At 46.4% G+C, this 20,935-nt stretch overlaps 2 protein-coding genes across 3 annotated transcripts in view; both read right to left on the reverse strand.

The window, feature by feature from the left end:
• Window positions 1-4,153: 4,153 nt before the first annotated feature.
• On the reverse strand, window positions 4,154-5,712 carry LOC129838737 (NADH dehydrogenase [ubiquinone] 1 alpha subcomplex subunit 12-like). Its single transcript, XM_055905893.1, has 4 exons — window positions 5,435-5,712; window positions 5,036-5,118; window positions 4,723-4,810; window positions 4,154-4,457 (listed from the first exon to the last, which is right to left on the reverse strand). Exons 1-4 carry the CDS (start codon window positions 5,521-5,523, stop codon window positions 4,283-4,285), a joined length of 435 nt encoding a protein of 144 aa, XP_055761868.1. The 5' UTR covers window positions 5,524-5,712; the 3' UTR covers window positions 4,154-4,282.
• Window positions 5,713-11,047: 5,335 nt separating this feature from the next.
• The window catches only part of LOC129838851 (FYVE, RhoGEF and PH domain-containing protein 6-like), a 33,487-nt gene continuing 23,599 nt past the window's right edge, over window positions 11,048-20,935 (reverse strand). For both annotated transcript variants that reach the window (XM_055906075.1, XM_055906074.1), the window contains exons 9-20: window positions 17,410-17,460; window positions 17,246-17,304; window positions 17,078-17,149; window positions 16,914-16,982; window positions 16,649-16,732; window positions 16,483-16,562; window positions 16,227-16,329; window positions 14,150-14,293; window positions 13,929-14,031; window positions 13,533-13,759; window positions 13,275-13,423; window positions 11,048-13,069 (exon numbers count right to left, since the gene is read on the reverse strand). In XM_055906075.1, coding sequence (XP_055762050.1) covers window positions 13,033-13,069; window positions 13,275-13,423; window positions 13,533-13,759; window positions 13,929-14,031; window positions 14,150-14,293; window positions 16,227-16,329; window positions 16,483-16,562; window positions 16,649-16,732; window positions 16,914-16,982; window positions 17,078-17,149; window positions 17,246-17,304; window positions 17,410-17,460 — 1,178 coding nt within the window. In that variant the 3' untranslated portion in view covers window positions 11,048-13,032. The remainder of the gene's footprint in view (window positions 13,070-13,274; window positions 13,424-13,532; window positions 13,760-13,928; window positions 14,032-14,149; window positions 14,294-16,226; window positions 16,330-16,482; window positions 16,563-16,648; window positions 16,733-16,913; window positions 16,983-17,077; window positions 17,150-17,245; window positions 17,305-17,409; window positions 17,461-20,935) is intronic.

Below are 20,935 nucleotides of genomic sequence, written 5' to 3' on the forward strand. Positions count from 1 at the left end.
AGAACAGGGCCAGAGGTATTTTTACAGCACTATGCTCAAAAGGAAGTCTAAAGGACTGAAAACCCTACAAATAAAATGAAACATCTACAAAGTCGGGAGGCTTGTCTCCCTGTCCATGAAATAGTACAGACTCATCATATGTCATCTCCAGAGGAAAACAGAAATGAATACGATATGGACAGAAGGAAAAACAGAGGAGACACAATGAGGAGTCGGGTAGGAAGGAGAGTATAAGGGTAGCAGAAAGGAAAGAGAATGTAGCAGAAACAGGAAGAGGGAGGGAAAAGAAAATAGAGAGTTTGCTCAGAAGGTATAGAATGGGGACAGACAGACAGACAGCGAGTGGTGAGATGAGGGGAGAGGGATGAGGGTACCAGGGGGCAGAGGGATGAGGGTACCAGGGGGCAGAGGGAAGAGGGATGAGGGTACCAGGGGGCAGAGGGATGAGGGAACAAGGGGGTAGACAGATGAGGGTACCAGGGGGCAGAGGGGAGAGGGATGGGGGTACCAGGGGGCAGAGGGGAGCGGGATGAGGGTACCAGGGGGCAGAGAGATGAGGGTACCAGGGGGCAGAGGGGAGGGATGAGGGTACCAGGGGGCAGAGGGGAGAGGGATGAGGGTACCAGGGTGCAGAGAGATGAGGGTACCAGGGGGCAGAGGGGAGAGGGATGGGGGTACCAGGGGGCAGAGGGGAGAGGGATGGGGGTACCAGGGGACAGAGGGGAGAGGGATGGGGGTACCAGGGGACAGAGGGGAGAGGGTACAAGGGGACAGAGGGGAGAGGGATGGGGGTACCAGGGGACAGAGGGGAGAGGGATGGGGGTACCAGGGGAGAGAGGGGAGAGGGATGGGGGTACCAGGGGACAGAGGGGAGAGGGATGGGGGTACCAGGGGACAGAGGGGAGAGGGTACCAGGGGGAAGAGGGGAGAGGGATGGGGGTACCAGGGAGAAGAGGGGAGAGGGATGGGGGTAACAGGGGGCAGAGGGGAGAGGGAACAATGGGGCAGAGGGGAGAAGGATGGGGGTACCAGGGGGCAGAGGGGAGAGGGATGGGGGTACCAGGGGGCAGAGGGATGAGGGTACCAGGGGGCAGAGGGATGAGGGTACCAGGGGGCAGAGGGGAGAGGGATGAGGGTACCAGGGGGCAGAGGGATGAGGGTACCAGGGGGCAGAGGGGAGAGGGATGAGGGTACCAGGGGGCAGAGGGATGAGGGTACCAGGGGGCAGAGGGGAGAGGGATGAGGGTACCAGGGGGCAGAGGGATGAGGGTACCAGGGGGCAGAGGGGAGAGGGATGAGGGTACCAGGGGGCAGAGGGGGGAGAGATGCACCTGCTCTAAAATGAGTCCTTATATTCCCTCTGGTACCCAGCTGGCATCACCACCAACACAGCTGCCACTATATATATATATATATATATATATATACACACACACACACACACACACACACACACACACACACACACACACACACACACACACACACACACACACATAAATTGAGAGGAATAGAGAGATGGGGAGACAGAGAAGAGGAGAGAGTTGCAGAGAGAAAAGATCCCGAGTTGCAGAGAGAAAAGGGAAAGTGAGATGAGAGATGTGTTGAGTGTTCACTGACCTTATAATTAGCCACAAGGAAGTATCGCCATGGCAGTACAAGCCCTCTCACTTAACTCAGATGCCATTTTACTCCATTTACACAAATGATGACTGAGACAGTAGCTGAAACACCAGCGACACAGCTCTGATATCCTACACACACTAAACCTAACCAACCAAACATGGCAGACTTGTGTTCCTTTACAGCAGGTTCCGTTCAACCCTAAGCCCTCTATCCTAATCCCTTAGACTTTTATCACCAGGAGCGTCAACCCACTGAGAGACAGGGAAGTTGGAAACACATTTAAACGCTCCAGTTAGTTCAAACACCTTCCAGTCAAGGCGCCAAAAGATTACTCAGGATCTTTATGAGATTGTCCCCCGGTCCCTGTCCTGGTGCATATGTGACTGGCTTCGAAATGAAAGCCGGTCGCATTCTAGTCAGAGGTAGCTGGATATATTGCAACACCTGGAACTGCTGACTTGTGGCAACGTTATTTCACATCAACAAAGAGCTCCTCAACAACAGCCATTTACATGCTCAAAAGCCAAGTGCTCAGGAATTTTGTTTGATTTAATTATGATATAGCTGAGGTGTGAGTTGAATGCCGACTATATCAGGGGACACAGTGACCCCAAGTGGATGGATCAGTCATTACAGGTCTTCCTGACAGAAAGTGGAAAGGAGAAAATTATGTGGCCCCTTTCCAATAACTCTTTAAAGGCCCAGTGCAGTCAAAAATGTGACTCTTTTGTGTTTTATATATATTTCCACACCATGAGGTTGGAATAATACTGTGAAATTGTGAAAATTATGATAATTTTAGTGTAAGAGCTGTTTGAAAAGAACACCTTAAATTTCAGCCTGCTTTGGTGGGATGCAGTTTTGGTCTGCCTGGTGACATCTCCAGTTGGTAAATGAGTTAATAGACCAATAAGAACGATAGTTCCAAACCTCTCTGCCAATAACAGCTAGTTTAATTTGTTCCCCTCCCAACTCAGACCACTCCTAGAGTGTCCAAGCAAAATTCTCGTTGGAGAAATTGATCTTTGCTAAGAAGCTATTTTTCATGCTTCTAGTCACAGGTTCAGGAATGGCTGAAAAATCACAACATTTCTCTGAAATGAACCCTCCAAATATCAGTGATGGGAGATTTAGAAAACCATCGTCAATCAATGAACAATATAATAATACTTTTAGTAAAAATATTTATCTTACAATCTGTATATACTATGCGATTAGACAGGTTCAGAATGTAAGTGAAACATCACATCACAGTTGAAAAACATATGGCACATGGAAATCATAAGAGGGCGGTTTACAGAGATAGGTGAAGAAAAAGTATACAACATATTTTTTTTAATCTAAGAAAATCAGCTATTTTGGTTTATTTTTGAACATTTTAATTGAAAACAATCAAAGTATGATACTTAATTGTTACCCAGAAATGATGTTATATAGAGATTTTTAAAAAGGCTGCATTGGACCTTACACATGCATCCTTCCTTCCTCTCTCCCTTGAAGTAACCACTATAGTAACACATTTGGGATGGTGGATATTTATGAGGGTTTCACCTATCCAGCCATGTCATTTCATTTCAGTGAGGGGGCATTTAAAAATGATTCAGCCTTATAAAGGGATAGAGAGACTGACCTCATCCTCTGCCTCCTCACTGACCCCACGGCCAAATAGCGTTGACAGCGTAAACCTTCTCATCTAACAGCCCGGACCACTGGAAGCAAAGGCAGGGTTAGAATACCGGTAAACCCTGAGTAACCAAGCTGCTTCGGAAAATATCTATGTCCTTACTATGGTACAGACTACAGTAGAATAGCTATTATGACACCTACAAGTAGATAAACTCTGCAATTTTTCCAGTGCAGAAAAATATCTACTTAAACGCCATATGAAAAGATTCACCAGGGACTAATACAGTATTTCTTTTCTGCACCACCAAAGATAGTCAAACTATGGTCTTAACTGGACATTTACATTAGAGAATTGTCTGCAAACTCACTGACTGGTACTGGATTGACAAACACTGCTCTTATATATTGCAAATGGTTTTGATATAACTTATACCTTCAGTCAGTAGTCCAGCATGGGCCACAAGCCGAGAAGAGTCAACTCACCTCTCATAGCACAGCAGAGTCCCCGAGAGGACAGAGGGACTGGAGCTGGGAGTGTGAGTTTCTTTCTGCCTGTGTGAATGTGACAACACCCTGCCCACAATATCACTCTGATATGATGGTCATCTGATCAGACATGCTCCTAGTACCCCCGTGTGAAATACTGCAGCCTTTTCTCAGCTCAGCAATATCCTGCTGTCTGCAACACACACACAAATCAGACCATCTAACACCCTCAGAGAAACATTACCTCATAATCTGCCCCTCAATGGGCCAGTCTCAGTCAGTCTTAAAAAACCTCTCAAACAAACTCATGTTGCTAACATTTTTATGTCATACTTGTGGAGAGCTGGTCATTAGTCAGCCAACAAGTCACTAGTGACATAACAGCCCACACATAAGGACTGAGTCATCACCAGTGTCCATATAGATTAGATTTTATTTAGAAGCAAAGATGTGCTGGTGAACGCACACACAGGAAATCAAACTCATAATTTACAGAACAAGGTCACGGGTCAGAGGTTGAAGGTCAGGTCGGGTCACAGCAGGGTCACTGAGCCTTTGGGGGCACCCACTCGTGGATCTTCTTGCGGGTGGTGGAGTAGGGCACGTACGCCTGGGCCGAACCACTCACGTTGAACTGGTGGACCTCCGCCAGGAACTTCTTGGGCGTAGGAGGGTGTGTGGTGGGAGGGTTGTCTGTCATACAGTGCAGCCAGCGATGCCTGAGGAGATTTAAGATATGGAGTTAGCATCAAGTACTCATTTCATCAATAGGCTAGTTGATCAATAGAAGGTTCTTAGACGGTAAAAACACAATTAAGACACCAGTACATCAACTCAATGAGTACCACCCAGATCTGTGACAATTCCATATTCAGAACTTTGTCAGCAATTTTACTATGAAGGCCAGTATCTCCAACATGGCAATGGCCCAGTCACTGAGATGAGGCAACTCCACCTGTGTCAAACCAAGTAAGATGTATTTACCATTCAGCGGGCACCATGCTGCCATCCACCTCCCACATGGTGTTCTTTCCATTCATCTCTGTCGTGTAGATCACCCAGCGGTGACGACCTGACAAGGAGAGGTGTTACTCTGAGTACACTGCAGGTCTTTGAACAGCCCTCTCTACCACACTTCTACTACTTGATTTCCCCACAGTCTGACCAATCAACTCCATATGGAAAATATAATATTTGCTGACTACATTCAGAGATAATATGATGTTTGTCACTGCATTACATAGCCTAAGACAATTACTGGTAATGTGAGCTGAGGTTTCGGTCTATTCAACCTTACCAAAAAAGTAGCGTGTGTCCTCAAAGTACTTGTTTCCATACTTGTCCACGCCAATCAGCGCTCCCGTTTTCACATCATTTGCCCTGTAACAAAATAACAGTCACTCCAAGTTAGATAACTAGCTGGCTAGTCCATTAGCCCATCCACTAGCACTATGTTGAATTTGTCAGACCGGATACAGGTCAGAGATCACACAATCAAGTAGCCTTAAAACAGCTTTTAAAAAGAGCAGTGAATCCGTTTGTTTACCAATTTAGCCAGCTACAGTAGTTAACGACAGCAAGTTAGCTAGCAGGTTGCCTGTCGACCGGGGACACTTATTTATCTCGAGTAAATGCATTGGAAGTAACGACAACCACCTCTTGATTACAAAGCACATTATATCGTTCTTATACTGACCTGAATAACTGAACAAATAAGCCTTTCACACCACCGTGACCTCTTAACTGTCCCAAAGCCCTTCGAACGACATGTATATACTCCGCCATTTTTAGACGGGACTGATTTGAGTAACGGACGGACACTGCTATACTTTTGTGCTAAAACGCTTCCCGGTCCACAATAGTTCCGTCCATTGTTTCAAGTCTAACAGTAGTTAGTCTACGAACAGCATTTCAAGCAGTTTCAAGCACTGTTTCTCTTTTGTTCTGTGATGACAGTAAATGAGTAAAGTAAACCGGAGTAAGAAAATGCTACCACCTACAGTGGGGAGAACAAGTATTTGATACACTGCTGATTTTGCAGGTTTTCCTACTTACAAAGCATGTAGAGGTCTGTAATTTTTATCATAGGTACACTTCAACTATGAGAGATGGAATCTAAAACAAAAATCCAGAAAATCACATTGTATGATTTTTAAGTAATTAATTTGCATTTTATTGCATGACATAAGTATTTGATACATAAGAAAAGCAGAACTTAATATTTGGTACAGAAACCTTTGTGTGCAATTACAGAGATGATACGTTTTCTGTAGTTCTTGACCAGGTTTGCACACACTGCAGCAGGGATTTTGGCCCACTCCTCCATACAGACCTTCTCCAGATCCTTCAGGTTTCGGGGCTGTCGCTGGGCAATACGGACTTTCAGCTCCCTCCAAAGATTTTCTATTGGGTTCAGGTCTGGAGACTGGCTAGGCCACTCCAGGACCTTGAGATGCTTCGTACGGAGCCACTCCTTAGTTGCCCTGGCTGCGTGTTTCGGGTCGTTGTCATGCTGGAAGACCCAGCCACGACCCATCTTCAATGCTCTTACTGAGGGAAGGAGGTTGTTGGCCAAGATCTCGCGATACATGGCCCCATCCATCCTCCCCTCAATACGGTGCAGTCGTCCTGTCCCCTTTGCAGAAAAGCATCCCCAAAGAATGATGTTTCCACCTCCATGCTTCATGGTTGGGATGGTGTCCTTGGGGTTGTACTCATCCTTCTTCTTCCTCCAAACACAGCGAGTGGAGTTTAGACCAAAAAGCTCTATTTTTGTCTCATCAGACCACATGACCTTCTCCCATTCCTCCTCTGGATCATCCAGATGGTCATTGGCAAACTTCAGACGGGCCTGGACATGCGCTGGCTTGAGCAGGGGGACCTTGCATGCGCTGCAGGATTTTAATCCATGACGGCGTAGTGTGTTACTAATGGTTTTCTTTGAGACTGTGGTCCCAGCTCTCTTCAGGTCATTGACCAGGTCCTGCAGTGTAGTTCTGGGCTGATCCCTCACCTTCCTCATGATCATTGATGCCCCACGAGGTGAGATCTTGCATGGAGCCCCAGACCGAGGGTGATTGACCGTCATCTTGAACTTCTTCCATTTTCGAATCATTGCGCCAACAGTTGTTGCCTTCTCACCAAGCTGCTTGCCTATTGTCCTGTAGCCCATCCCAGCCTTGTGCAGGTCTACAATTTTATCCCTGATGTCCTTACACAGCTCTCAGGTCTTGGCAATTGTGGAGAAGTTGGAGTCTGTTTGATTGAGTGTGTGGACATGTGTCTTTTATACAGGTAACAAGTTGCAGGTGCAGTTAATACAGGTAATGAGTGGAGAACAGGAGGGCTTCTTAAAGAAAAACTAACAGGTCTGTGAGAGACGGAATTCTTACTGGTTGGTAGGTGATCAAATACTTATGTCATGCAATAAAATGCAAATTAATTACTTAAAAATCATACAATGTGATTTTCTGGATTTTTGTTTTAGATTCCATCTCTCATAGTTGAAGTGTACCTATGATAAAAATTACAGACCTCTACATGCTTTGTAAGTAGGAAAACCTGCAGAATCGGCAGTGTATCAAATACTTGTTCTCCCCACTGTAACTGTCCATTTTGAAATGTCTCAATACTAGAAACAATTTGATGACAAGCCGGGTAACCTATTGTAAAAAAATAATAATAATAATAATAATGTAACCATGCTAACAGTCTTGTCTCAAGTGTATCTTACTTGGGAGCAAAATGTGATGACTAATATAGAAGTATAATTTAGAAGCTAAATGTAATGACATACTAATTAGTTATAATAAAATGCTACCATAGTAATACATTTAAAAAATACTTTCATACAGTGTCTTCAGAAATTATTCACAACCCTCGACTTTTTCCACGTGTTGTTGTGTTACAGATGTTGTGTCACTGGCCTACACGCAATACACCACAATGTCAAAGTGGAATTCTGTTTTTAGACATTTTTACAAATTGAACGTCTTGATTCAATAAGTATTCAACCCCTTTGTTATGCCAAGCCTGAGTTCAGGAGTAAAATTGTGCTTAACAAGTCACATAATAAGTTGCATGGACTCAATCTGTGTGCAATAATAGTGTTTAACATGATTTTTGAATGACTACCTCATCTCTGTACCCCACACATACAATTATTTGTAAGGTCCCTCAGTCGAGCAGTGCATTTCAAACACAGATTTAACCACAAAGACCAAGGAGGTTTTACAATGCCTCGCAAAGAAGGGCACCTGTTGGTAGATGGGTAAAAAAAACAGACATTGAATATCCATTTGAACATTACAATTTAGATGGTTTATCAATACACCCAGTCACTAAAAAGATACAGGCGTCCTTCCTAACTCAGTTGCCGGAGAGGAAGGATACTGCTCAGGGATTTCACCATGAGGCCAATGGGGACTTTTAAACAGTTATAGAGTTTAAAGGATGTGATAGGAGAAAACTGAAGATGGATCAACAACATTGTAGTTACTCCACAATACTAACCTAAATGAAAGAGTGAAAAGAAGGAAGCATGTACAGAATAAAAAATATTACAAAACCTGTTTGCAATAAGTCACTAAAGTAAAACTGCAAAAAATGTGGCAAAGAAATTAACTTTTTGTCCTGAATGTGAGGCGTTATGTTTGGGGCAAATCCAACACAACACATCACTGAGTACCACTCTTCATATTTTCAAGCATGATGGTGGCTACAGCATGTTATGGGTATACTTGTCATCGGCAAGGACTAGGAGTTTCTTAGGTTAAAAAATAAATAGAATAGAGCTAAGCAAAATCCTAGAGGAAAACCTGGTTCAGTCTGTTTTCCAACAGAAACTGGGAGATAAATTCACCTTTCAGCAGGACAATAACTTAAAAGACAAGTTGCTTACCAATACGACATTGAATGTTCCTGAGTGGCCGAGTCACAGTTTTGACTTAAACCGGCTTGAAATCTATGGCAAGACTTGAAAATGGCTGTCTAGCAATGATGAACAACCAACTTGACAAAGCTTGAAGAATTTTAAAAAGAATAATGCGCAAATCTTGTACAATCTAGGTGTGCAACGCTCTTAGAGACTTACCCAGAAAGACTCACAGCTTTAATCGCTGCCAAAGGTGATTCTAATATGTATTGACTCAGGGGTGTGAATACATATGTACATTAGATATTTCTGCATTTCATTTTCAATAAACCCCCCCCCCCCAAAAAAAAATCTATTTAATCCATTTTGAATTCAGGCTGTAACACAACAAAATGTGGAATAAGTCAAGGGGTGTGAATACTTTCTGAAGGCACTGTACATATGCAGAATTATCTTATTCAGAGTTAGAAAAGTGCTGAGTAAACCCACAGAGAGTGAGCGTTGGGAGTTGGGGGTAAATACACTGCTCAAAAAAATAAAGGGAACACTTAAACAACACAATGTAACTCCAAGTCAATCACACTTCTGTGAAATCAAACTGTCCACTTAGGAAGCAACACTGATTGACAATAAATTTCACATGTTGTTGTGCAAATGGAATAGACAAAAGGTGGAAATTATGGGCAATTAGCAAGACACCCCCCAAAACAGGAGTGATTCTGCAGGTGGTGACCACAGACCACTTCTCAGTTCCTATGCTTCCTGGCTGATGTTTTGGTCACTTTTGAATGCTGGCGGTGCTCTCACTCTAGTGGTAGCATGAGACGGAGTCTACAACCCACACAAGTGGCTCAGGTAGTGCAGTTCATCCAGGATGGCACATCAATGCGAACTGTGGCAAAAAGGTTTGCTGTGTCTGTCAGCGTAGTGTCCAGAGCATGGAGGCGCTACCAGGAGACAGGCCAGTACATCAGGAGACGTGGAGGAGGCCGTAGGAGGGCAACAACCCAGCAGCAGGACCGGTACCTCCGCCTTAGTGCAAGGAGGTGCACTGCCAGAGCCCTGCAAAATGACCTCCAGCAGGCCACAAATGTGCATGTGTCAGCATATGGTCTCACAAGGGGTCTGAGGCTCTCATCTCGGTACCTAATGGCAGTCAGGCTACCTCTGGCGAGCACATGCAGGGCTGTGCGGCCCCACAGAGAAATGCCACCCCACACCATGACTGACCCATTGCCAAACCGGTCATGCTGGAGGATGTTGCAGGCAGCAGAACGTTCTCCACGGCGTCTCCAGACTCTGTCACGTCTGTCACATGTGCTCATGTGCTCAGTGTGAACCTGCTTTCATCTGTGAAGAGCACAGGGCGCCAGTGGCGAATTTGCCAATCTTGGTGTTCTCTGGCAAATACCAAACGTCCTGCACGGTGTTGGGCTGTAAGAACAACCCCCAACTGTGGACGTCGGGCCCTCATACCATCCTCATGGAGTCTGTTTCTGACCGTTTGAGCAGACACATGCACATTTGTGGCCTGCTGGAGGTCATTTTGCAGGGCGCTGGCAGTGCACCTCCTTGCACAAAGGCGGAGGTAGCGGTCCTGCTGCTGGGTTGTTGCCCTCCTACGGCCTCCTCCACGTCTCCTGATGTACTGGCCTGTCTCCTGGTAGCGCCTGCATGCTCTGGACACTACGCTGACAGACACAGCAAACCTTTTTGCCACAGTTCGCATTGATGTGCCATCCTGGATGAACTGCACTACCTGAGCCACTTGTGTGGGTTGTAGACTCCGTCTCATGCTACCACTAGAGTGAGAGCACCGCCAGCATTCAAAAGTGACCAAAACATCAGCCAGGAAGCATAGGAACTGAGAAGTGGTCTGTGGTCACCACCTGCAGAATCACTCCTGTTTTGGGGGGTGTCTTGCTAATTGCCTATAATTTCCACCTTTTGTCTATTCCATTTGCACAACAGCATGTGAAATTTATTGTCAATCAGTGTTGCTTCCTAAGTGGACAGTTTGATTTCACAGAAGTGTGATTGACTTGGAGTTACATTGTGTTATTTAAGTGTTCCCTTTATTTTTTTGAGCAGTGTATGAGTCATATTTTGAAATACTCTTATCTCCCTCAACACAGCGCTTTGATCACTGAGCTCAAAGCAGAAATAAGACAGCCGAGGAAGACTTTTTTATCAGTGTCAAACTTAAACACACACACACACACACACACACACACACACACACACACACACACACACTCGCACCTCAAACACACACACACATGCAAAGATCCACACCCACAAAGACATGCCTGCACCCACACATCAATCAGTACTATGCAATAAAATAACTCAATGACAGTAATCTAAGGCGGAAAGATTCATGAACTCCCTTATCCTTTGATGTCTCAAAGCATGAAATTAAGCCAAGATGCAAAGTCACTTTCAGAGGTTTTATTAAAAAGTGGTGCCTGACAGTTCTGCAGAAATATTATTTACAGACGAGACACTATGGCTCTCTAGTGATTGTGTTTAAGGATGGAGGGACATTTAGTCACTATAAAATATTATCTGTTTTGCGTTATCCCTAATGCTTCTCTGTGTTATAAACTTCATTTCCCATAAGGCCACCTGCCACAATGGTGTAGTAGTGCAACCTGATTAGTACATTTACATTTACATTTAAGTCATTTAGCAGACGCTCTTATCCAGAGCGACTTACAAATTGGTGCATTCACCTTATGATATCCAGTGGAACAACCACTTTACAATAGTACATTTGAAGTACTAAATGTCAACTCTAAACAATTTTCAATTTAAATACATAATGTACATTTACACTGTTTAATGTCAGATGGGCCGGCCAAAGTAGTCACTGTGATAATAGAATATCCAAATTCAAATGAATGATGAATGAAACAATGCAAGATAATTAAATACCATTTTCGGTATCTATATTATTACAAAATAATTGAGCATATTTAAGGCACTGTCTGAATGTTGCTTTATTGCTAGTGAGCATTTCCTAAGGGATAGATTTCAATCTCCATTCCATGTCTAGCTCAAAAGACAAACATTATTTTGTAATCTGTCCACTTTAAATGATTCAATAAAAAAATTATAGAAACGAGGCCTGGATTAAAAGATGAATCCTAATGAATCCAACAAGTCTGTTGTGGCAGTTTAAAACAAACTAGTGAGGCATTGTTACAACACACGCTTTTACAACCATCATGGCATACAATAAAAAAGGTAGCTACTTCTTATTACAAAAGTGACAAAGATAGTATCCGTTATCAAATAAATCATATTTCTAAAATCACATAATTATGGACATTGAGAAATGTACAGTTCTATATAAATATTAGCTCTCGACTTTTACACAAAAAAAGGTACATTTTACTCTCCCAATTCTACATATTACCCAACCACCACATCTAAGTCTAACAAATACTCTTTAAAAATGCATTTGTTCTATAGGTTGTGTAGTAAAATATTGACATTATGCCATTTCCAGTTTTATCCAGTATACTGCATTATACATGTGGTAGATGTACTGAGTTAAGCCTAACAGAGAACAACATAAACCGACCCCTGTAATTTTGCTATATTTCTAAGGAGCAAAATGCTCATCTCCTGTGTCTTTGTGGCACCCTGTTTTTTCACAGTTGAATCCAACCACCTGCAGTGCACCAGAGAAGCTTCCCTACTCAGAGAGAATACACTGCTTTCTCACCCTTCTTTGTAACTGATATCCATCTCATCATGCAAGGTTCACACTCTAATCGCCATTCCAATTTCCTTACAATATGTTACATTTCCCAAAGAAAATAACAATATCCTTTAACTTTTCAGGGATAATGTAAATCAATAGCAATTTACATAAAATAATTTTCAATGACTTTCAAGGCTTTTGTGGACCGTTGGAACCCCTGTATACGGTAGCAGGCTGTCCACAGACAATAATTCTGTTAACACTTCCACACACACACACACACGCTTAAGGACATGACCTTTGACCCACAGCTGTGACACATAACGGTTCCATCTAAGATCCAGAGCAGATAGATATGCAGCCTGTGAGGCTCAACAGGCCCATAACCTCAGAACTCTACTGGAAGCATGGTGGTTTGACCAAGGGCACATTTTCAACGGATCCCAACATTTACAATGAATGTAATGTAGAGCTGAAACAAAGTCCATATTTCCACCAGAAAGACAATGATGTCTGCTCTTCACACCACTGTGACTCTGGGGTCTCCTGGCGGGCAGCCAGACCGGTTCATCAGGGCTCGGGGTGGCATGGCTCGGGGTGTGGGGAGTGCTTCCTGAGCTGCTGACCCCTGACGTGTCTAGAGGTCAAGGATCAAAAGGTGTCCTTTCACTGGCTCCAGGGGAAGGACATGAGCTGACTGGTTTAGGTGTTAAAGAATCATGGCCTCCTGGAAAGCCTCAATCCACCTGAGAGAAAATTGAGAAACCCAACATGAACTTTATTGCATTGGCACCTGGGGAAAAAATGAACTCATCAATACACGTTATATTGATAAAATAACTATATGAATGCTTTCACTCTCCCAAGCTCCGGAGTTATCTGTTAGAGCACGGTCCCCTCCTGGTTGATTAATACTTTATCGATCCCTAAACCAAAAGGAATTTCCATTACCTCTGTGCAGTGGGGATGTCGTCAGCCTTGAAGATATAGAACAGGGTGTTTTTGTGGTACAGTTTAAACTGCAGCTTCTGGAAAGGCCCACACTTCTCCTCCCGCAGGAAGAAGCCTAGCAGAGGCTGGCTCTCTAGAGCGGCTACGTCCTGGAGAGAGGTACACATGTCACACACCCACACACACACCCACACCCACACCCACACCGGCATAATGCACAAATGTGTGTTTGTGACTAGAGTGGCGTAGGTGTGTTACCTCGCTGGCGGCGTAGGTATACAGGACTTTGTTCTTGATGACGAACCATAGCCTCTTCCATTGCTTCTTGTTGCCCTTTGACCTCTGTAGGTAGCCACTCATGGAGGAGTTCTCTGTGTTTGCAGACACCTCTTTGAGAGCAGCTGGGATCTTCTTCTGTTTCCTGGAGAAAGAGAATCCCCCAGATCTGCCAGTAGGAGACAGCGCCCCAGAAGCAACACGGTCACCTAGGAAACACACAAACACAAAGCACCCTCTGACATACATACTGAATTCACGATAACAAACAATACAGGGTTTAAAATCATGACTTAACTTCGTTTCATTCCATTTTTAATATTTTAAATAGCCGAAACACTTTAATATTTCATATGTATTCATGTAAAAGACGCATACTGTTCTCCTGTAGCTTGACGAAGCAGTGGTCACACACACGAGCCGGCTGGTTCTTCAAGTACTCTAGATAGAACTTACTGGACGAGCACGTCTGACACACCACCTGCAATACACACAGTGAGTGAGAAAACCACTACACACACGCGCACACACATACAAACACACAAATATGGAGTATAGTAGTGAACCATTGTAAACTAGGGCTCTTGTCCTTTCCTTACCTTCCCGCAGGCTCGGCAGTGGTGGCGTCTCCAGGTGAGGGTGAACTCACAGGTACAGACCATACACATGGTGGCCCTCAGGTCTGGGATCCAAATAGGGGCCTTAGAACCTAGAGGGGCCCCACTGTCACACACGCCATCAGCCTACACAGAGAGAGACGGTTATAGCCATTACAAGTGGATTGTAGCAAAATTATACTGGCTATGGTAACAGTGCGATCGGAGTGTACCCATATTCAGTCAGTCGAATGAGTTGGAACTATACATGCTACAAGCACGTGCATGCTCACTCACAAAACACACGTGCGCACACACACTGCCTCACCTCCTCCTGACGCACACACTGCCTCACCTTCTCCTGATACACACACTTCCTCACCTCCTCCTGACGCACACACTGCCTCACCTCCTCCTGACACACACACTGCCTCACCTCCTCCTGACGCACACACTGCCTCACCTCCTCCTGACGCACACACTGCCTCACCTCCTCCTGACGCACACACTGCCTCACCTCCTCCTGACGCACACACTGCCTCACCTCCTCCTGACGCACACACTGCCTCACCTTCTCCTGAGACACACACTGCCTCACCTCCTCCTGACGCACACACTGCCTCACCTCCTCCTGACGCACACACTGCCTCACCTCCTCCTGACGCACACACTGCCTCACCTCCTCCTGACGCACACACTGCCTCACCTCCTCCTGACGCACACACTGCCTCACCTCCTCCTGACGCACACACTGCCTCACCTCCTCCTGACGCACACACTGCCTCACCTCCTCCTGACGCACACACTGCCTCACCTCCTCCTGACGCACACACTGCCTCACCTCCTCCTGACGCACACACTGCCTCACCTCCTCCTGACGCACACACTGCCTCACCTCCTCCTGACGCACACACTGCCTCACCTCCTCCTGACGCACACACTGCCTCACCTCCTCCTGACGCACACACTGCCTCACCTCCTCCTGACGCACACACTGCCTCACCTCCTCCTGACGCACACACTGCCTCACCTCCTCCTGACGCACACACTGCCTCACCTCCTCCTGACGCACACACTGCCTCACCTCCTCCTGACGCACACACTGCCTCACCTCCTCCTGACGCACACACTGCCTCACCTCCTCCTGACGCACACACTGCCTCACCTCCTCCTGACGCACACACTGCCTCACCTCCTCCTGACGCACACACTGCCTCACCTCCTCCTGACGCACACACTGCCTCACCTTCTCCTGACGCACACACTTCCTCACCTCCTCCTGACGCACACACTGCCTCACCTCCTCCTGACGCACACACTGCCTCACCTCCTCCTGACGCACACACTGCCTCACCTCCTCCTGACGCACACACTGCCTCACCTCCTCCTGACGCACACACTGCCTCACCTCCTCCTGACGCACACACTGCCTCACCTCCTCCTGACGCACACACTGCCTCACCTCCTCCTGACGCACACACTGCCTCACCTCCTCCTGACGCACACACTGCCTCACCTCCTCCTGACGCACACACTGCCTCACCTCCTCCTGACGCACACACTGCCTCACCTCCTCCTGACGCACACACTGCCTCACCTCCTCCTGACGCACACACTGCCTCACCTCCTCCTGACGCACACACTGCCTCACCTCCTCCTGACGCACACACTGCCTCACCTCCTCCTGACGCACACACTGCCTCACCTCCTCCTGACACACACACTGCCTCACCTCCTCCTGACACACACACTGCCTCACCTCCTCCTGACGCACACACTGCCTCACCTCCTGATACACACACTGCCTCACCTCCTCCTGACGCACACACTGCCTCACCTCCTCCTGACACACACACTGCCTCACCTCCTCCTGACGCACACACTGCCTCACCTCCTCCTGACGCACACACTGCCTCACCTCCTCCTGACGCACACACTGCCTCACCTCCTCCTGACGCACACACTGCCTCACCTCCTCCTGACGCACACACTGCCTCACCTCCTCCTGATACACACACTGCCTCACCTCTTCCTGACGCACACACTGCCTCACCTCCTCCTGACACACACACTGCCTCACCTCCTCCTGACTCCGGCTGGAGATGAAGGTGATCTTCTTCCTGGTGTGGTCGTCTATCGCCGTGGCGATCGCCGCCAGCCACTCATCTCTCTCTGTGGCCGAGCTGCCAGGCAGAAACAACAACAGAAACTTCTGTAACCAATCAAAAGCCATTAGAACTTTCCCCACAACCAATTAGAAGGGTAACTCATCAGAATGTCCATAATGTTAGGCACCACCTTCAGGTGTTCAGGTGTGTCAGTGAGCAGGTACTCACCTGGCAGACAGGATGAAAGAACGCTCCACACTCTCAATGTTCAGTTCATTCTGATACGCCTCTTGACTGGGCTTACTCACCTGAACACAATAAACAAAGGTTTTAGATGAGACTTTAGAAGAGTTTTGTCAAGTTTAAATGTGTGTTCAGCCTTGCCTGTACTCACCTTCATGCCCGCCAGAGAGAGCATGCTGTTGAGTTTATACTGACCAGACTGAACTGGAGTGGTGTACAGAAGAATGTCATTGAACTAGAGAGAGGGACAGATACACACACCACATCAACATACAGATACTTGGGGCGTAATGTTCTGTTCTACAGACTGTGTTGGAAGTGAACCAAGTCAGACTCTAAATAAACTGCAGAACTGTAACAGTAACAGGTATCACAATGAGACCTCCACTACCCAGCGGGCATCAGTCAGTACTCACCAGGAAGAACATCCGTGGCTGCATGACCTTCCTGGACAGCTTCATCAGAGTGCCCTCCTTAAGAAACACCTGGGGACAAGAAGTGATCACAACAGATGAGATCACAGGTGTGTGTGTGTGTGTGTGTGTGTGCGTGCGTGCGTGTCATAGTGCTGGACACTCACCCTGCCCGGCTGAACAATCTCATGCTGTCCGTTCAGACTGTACTGAATGTGCATCAGCTTCTGAAAGTTATCCTGAAAGATAGAGACAGACAGACCGGGGTCAGAGATAATGCTATGGGATGTCTTTGGCCGAATTCTCATGAGGATGGACATGGTGTGACGTCTCACCCCTTGTTTCATGATGTCGTTGGCATGGTTGGCCACCTCCTTCACTATGCCCAGAGCAGCTGTAAGGTCAACATGATTAACATGCTGTGAGAGTGTCTGTGAGAGAGAAATGGCATCACACCGGACATTGTCACACACAGCCTGATCAACATTGTTCCACTCACCCTGCGTGTCTTTGTAGTCAGACGAGTCCTCAGGAAGGTTCTTCAGATAATCTGTAGAAGAGCAGGGAGTTACATCAGTCCCAGATCACACTAAATCATGCTATATACAGTATGTTTTACATAACTAGTTTATACATGTGGAGAACTGTGTCTGCTGTTACTGTGTCCACTAGGTGGCAGAGTGCTGCCGATGCACTAAATAGTGCGGGCTCCATGGGATGCCACAGCACCATAGCCACGGGAAGTAGGGGTGCGGAGGGTGCTGCAACACCCCCTGAAAATAAAATACAAATGAATACAAAAGTAGTGCACTGGGCCTCTACTAGTATTAGCGGACCCATATAGACCTCTATAGCACGGGCAAAAAAATCTCTGCTTTGGGAACAAAAGGTACTTGTATAATTTGATTTGATTAAGAACAGTATATTGCAGGATTCAATAGTTGGAATTGTAAGAGTTGTTGCCCTGTCCCTTTCTCTGCTATAGTCATTCTAATGGAATCCAGACAGAACAAAACCCTGTCCTCAAACACTTCCATCAAAAGGTGCAAAGTCATGAGCAAAGACACAAAACATCCAAATCAAATCAAATTGTATTTGTCACATACACATGGTTAGCAGATGTTAATGCGAGTGTAGCGAAATGCTTGTGCTTCTAGTTCCAACCATGCAGTAATATGTAACAAGTAATCTAACCTAACAATTTCACAACAACTACCTTATACACACAAGTGTAAAGGAATGAATAAGAATATGTACATAAAAATATATTAATGAGTGATGGCCGAACGGCATAGGCAAGATGCAGTAGATGGTATAGAGTACAGTATATACATATGAGATGAGTAATGTAGGGTATGTAAACATTATATAAAGTGCCCTTGTTTAAAGTGGCTAGTGATACATTTATTACATCCAATGTTTCATTATTAAAGTGGCTAGAGATGAGTCAGTATGTTGGCAGCAGCCACTCAATGTTAGTGATGGCTGTTTAACAGTCTGATGGCCTTGAGATAGAAGCTGTTTTTCAGTCTCTCAGTCCCCGCTTTGATACACCTGTACTGACCTCACCTTCTGGATGATAGCGGGGTGAACAGGCAGTGGCTCAGGTGGTTGTTGTCCTTGATGATCTGTATGGCCTTCCTGTGACATTGGGTGGTGTAGGTGTCCTGGAGGGAAGGTAGTTTGCCCCCGGTGATGCATTGTGCAGACCTCACTACGCTCTGGAGAGCCTTACGGTTGTGGGCGGAGCAGTTGCCATACCAGGCGGTGATAGAGCCCGACAGGATGCTCGCGATTGTGCATCTGTAAAAGTTTGTGAGTGTTTTTGGTGGAGTGTTTTTGGAATTTCTTCAGCCTCCTGAGGTTGAAGAGGCGCTGCTGCGCCTTCTTCACCACGCTGTCTGTGTGGGTGGACCATTTCAGTTTGTCTGTGATGTGTACGCCGAGGAACTTAAAACTTTCCACCTTCTCCACTACTGTCCCGTCGATGTGGATAGGGGGCTGCTCCCTCTGCTGTTTCCTGAAGTCCACGATCATCTCCTTTGTTTTGTTGACATTGAGTGTGAGGTTATTTTCCTGACACCACACTCCGAGGGCCCTCACCTCCTCCCTGTAGGCTGTCTCGCCATTGTTGGTAATCAAGCCTACCACTGGAGTGTCATCTGCAAACTTGATGATTGAGTTGGAGGCGTGCATGGCCACGCAGTCATGGGTGAACAGGGAGTACAGGAGAGGGCTGAGAACGCACCCTTGTGGGGCCCCAGTGTTGAGGATCAGCGGGGTGGAGATGTTGTTACCTACCCTCACCACCTGGGGGCGGCCCGTCAGGAAGTCCAGGACCCAGTTGCACAGGGCGGGGTCGAGAACCAGGGTCTCGGGGACGAGTTTGGAGGGTACTATGGTGTTAAATGCTGAGCTGAAGTTGATGAACAGCATTCTTACATAGGTATTCCTCTTGTCCAGATGGGTTAAGGCAGTGTGCAGTGTGATTGCGTCGTCTGTGGACCTATTGGGGCGGTAAGCAAATTGGAGTGGGTCTAGGGTGTCAAGTAGGGTCGAGGTGATATGGTCCTTGACTAGTCTCTTAAAGCACTTCATGATGACGGAAGTGAGTGCTACAGGGCGATAGTCGTTTAGCTCAGTTACCTTCGCTTTCTTGGGAACAGGAACAATGGTGGCCCTCTTGAAGCATGTGGGAACAGCAGACTGGGATAAGGATTGATTGAATATGTCCGTAAACACACCAGCCAGCTGGGCTGCGCATGCTCTGAGGACGCGGCTGGGGATGCCGTCTGGGCCGGCAGCCTTGCGAGGGTTAACACGTTTAAATGTTTTACTCACGTTGGCTGCAGTGAAGGAGAGCCCGCAGGTTTTGGTAGCGGGCCGTGTCAGTGGCACTGTGTTGTCCTCAAAGCGAGCAAAGAAGTTGTTTAGTTTGTCTGGGAGCAAGACATCGTGGTCCACGACGGGGCTGGTTTTGCTTTTGTAGTCCATGATTGAATGTAGACCCTGCCACATACCTCTCGTGTCTGAGCCGTTGAATTGCGACTCTACAGTCGTGGCCAAAAGTTTTGAGAATGACACAAATATTAATTTTCACAAAGTCTGCTGCCTCGGTTTGTATGATGGCAATTTGCATATACTCCAGAATGTTATGAAGAGTGATCAGATGAATTGCAGTTAATCAGATGAATTGCAAAGTCCCTCTTTGCCATGCAAATGAACTGAATCCCCCAAAAAACATTTCCACTGCATTTCAGCCCTGCCACAAAAGGACCAGCTGACATCATGTCAGTGATTCTCTCATTAACACAGGTGTGAGTGTTGACGAGGACAAGGCTGGAAATCACTCTGTCATGCTGATTGAGTTCGAATAACAGACTGGAAGCTTCAAAAGGAGGGTGGTGCTTGGAATCATTGTTCTTCCTCTGTCAACCATGGTTACCTACAAGGAAACACGTGCCGTCATCATTGCTTTGCGCAAAAAGGGTTTCACAGGCAATGATATTGCTGCCAGTAAGATTGCATCTAAATCAACCATTTATCGGATCAGCAAGAACTTCAAGGAGAGCGGTTCAATTGTTGTGAAGAAGGCTTCAGTTCAGGGCGCCCAAGAAAGTCCAGCAAGCGCCAGGACTATCTCCTAAAGTTGATTCAGCTGCGGGATCGGGGCACCACCAGTACAGAGCTTGCTCAGGAATGGCAGCAGGCAGGTGTGATTGCATCTGCACGCACAGTGAGGCGAAGACTTTTGGAGGATGGCCTGGTGTCAAGAAGGGCAGCAAAGAAGCCACTTCTCTCCAGGAAAAACATCAGGGACAGACTGACATTCTGCAAAAGGTACAGGGATTGGACTTCTGAGGACTGTGGTAAAGTCATTTTCTCTGATGAATCCCCTTTCCGATTGTTTGGGGTAACCGGAAAAAAGCTTGTCCAGAGAAGACAAGGTGAGCGCTACCATCAGTCCTGTGTCATGCCAACAGTAAAGCATCCTGATATCATTCATGTGTGGGGTTGCTTCTCAG

Source organism: Salvelinus fontinalis, chromosome 39, assembly GCF_029448725.1.
Source record: "Salvelinus fontinalis isolate EN_2023a chromosome 39, ASM2944872v1, whole genome shotgun sequence".
Taxonomy (NCBI): Eukaryota; Metazoa; Chordata; class Actinopteri; order Salmoniformes; family Salmonidae; genus Salvelinus; species Salvelinus fontinalis.

Excerpts from the sequence above, each read along its gene's own strand:
- LOC129838737 (XM_055905893.1), bottom strand. The coding sequence starts at position 5,523 with ATGGCGGAGTATATACATGTCGTTCGAAGGGCTTTGGGACAGTTAAGA. Across the intron at positions 5,119-5,434 it reads TTATTTGTTCAGTTATTCAG|GGCAAATGATGTGAAAACGG; the intron begins GTCAGTATAAGA and ends ATTTTGTTACAG. Across the intron at positions 4,458-4,722 it reads AGCATGGTGCCCGCTGAATG|GCATCGCTGGCTGCACTGTA; the intron begins GTAAATACATCT and ends AAATCTCCTCAG.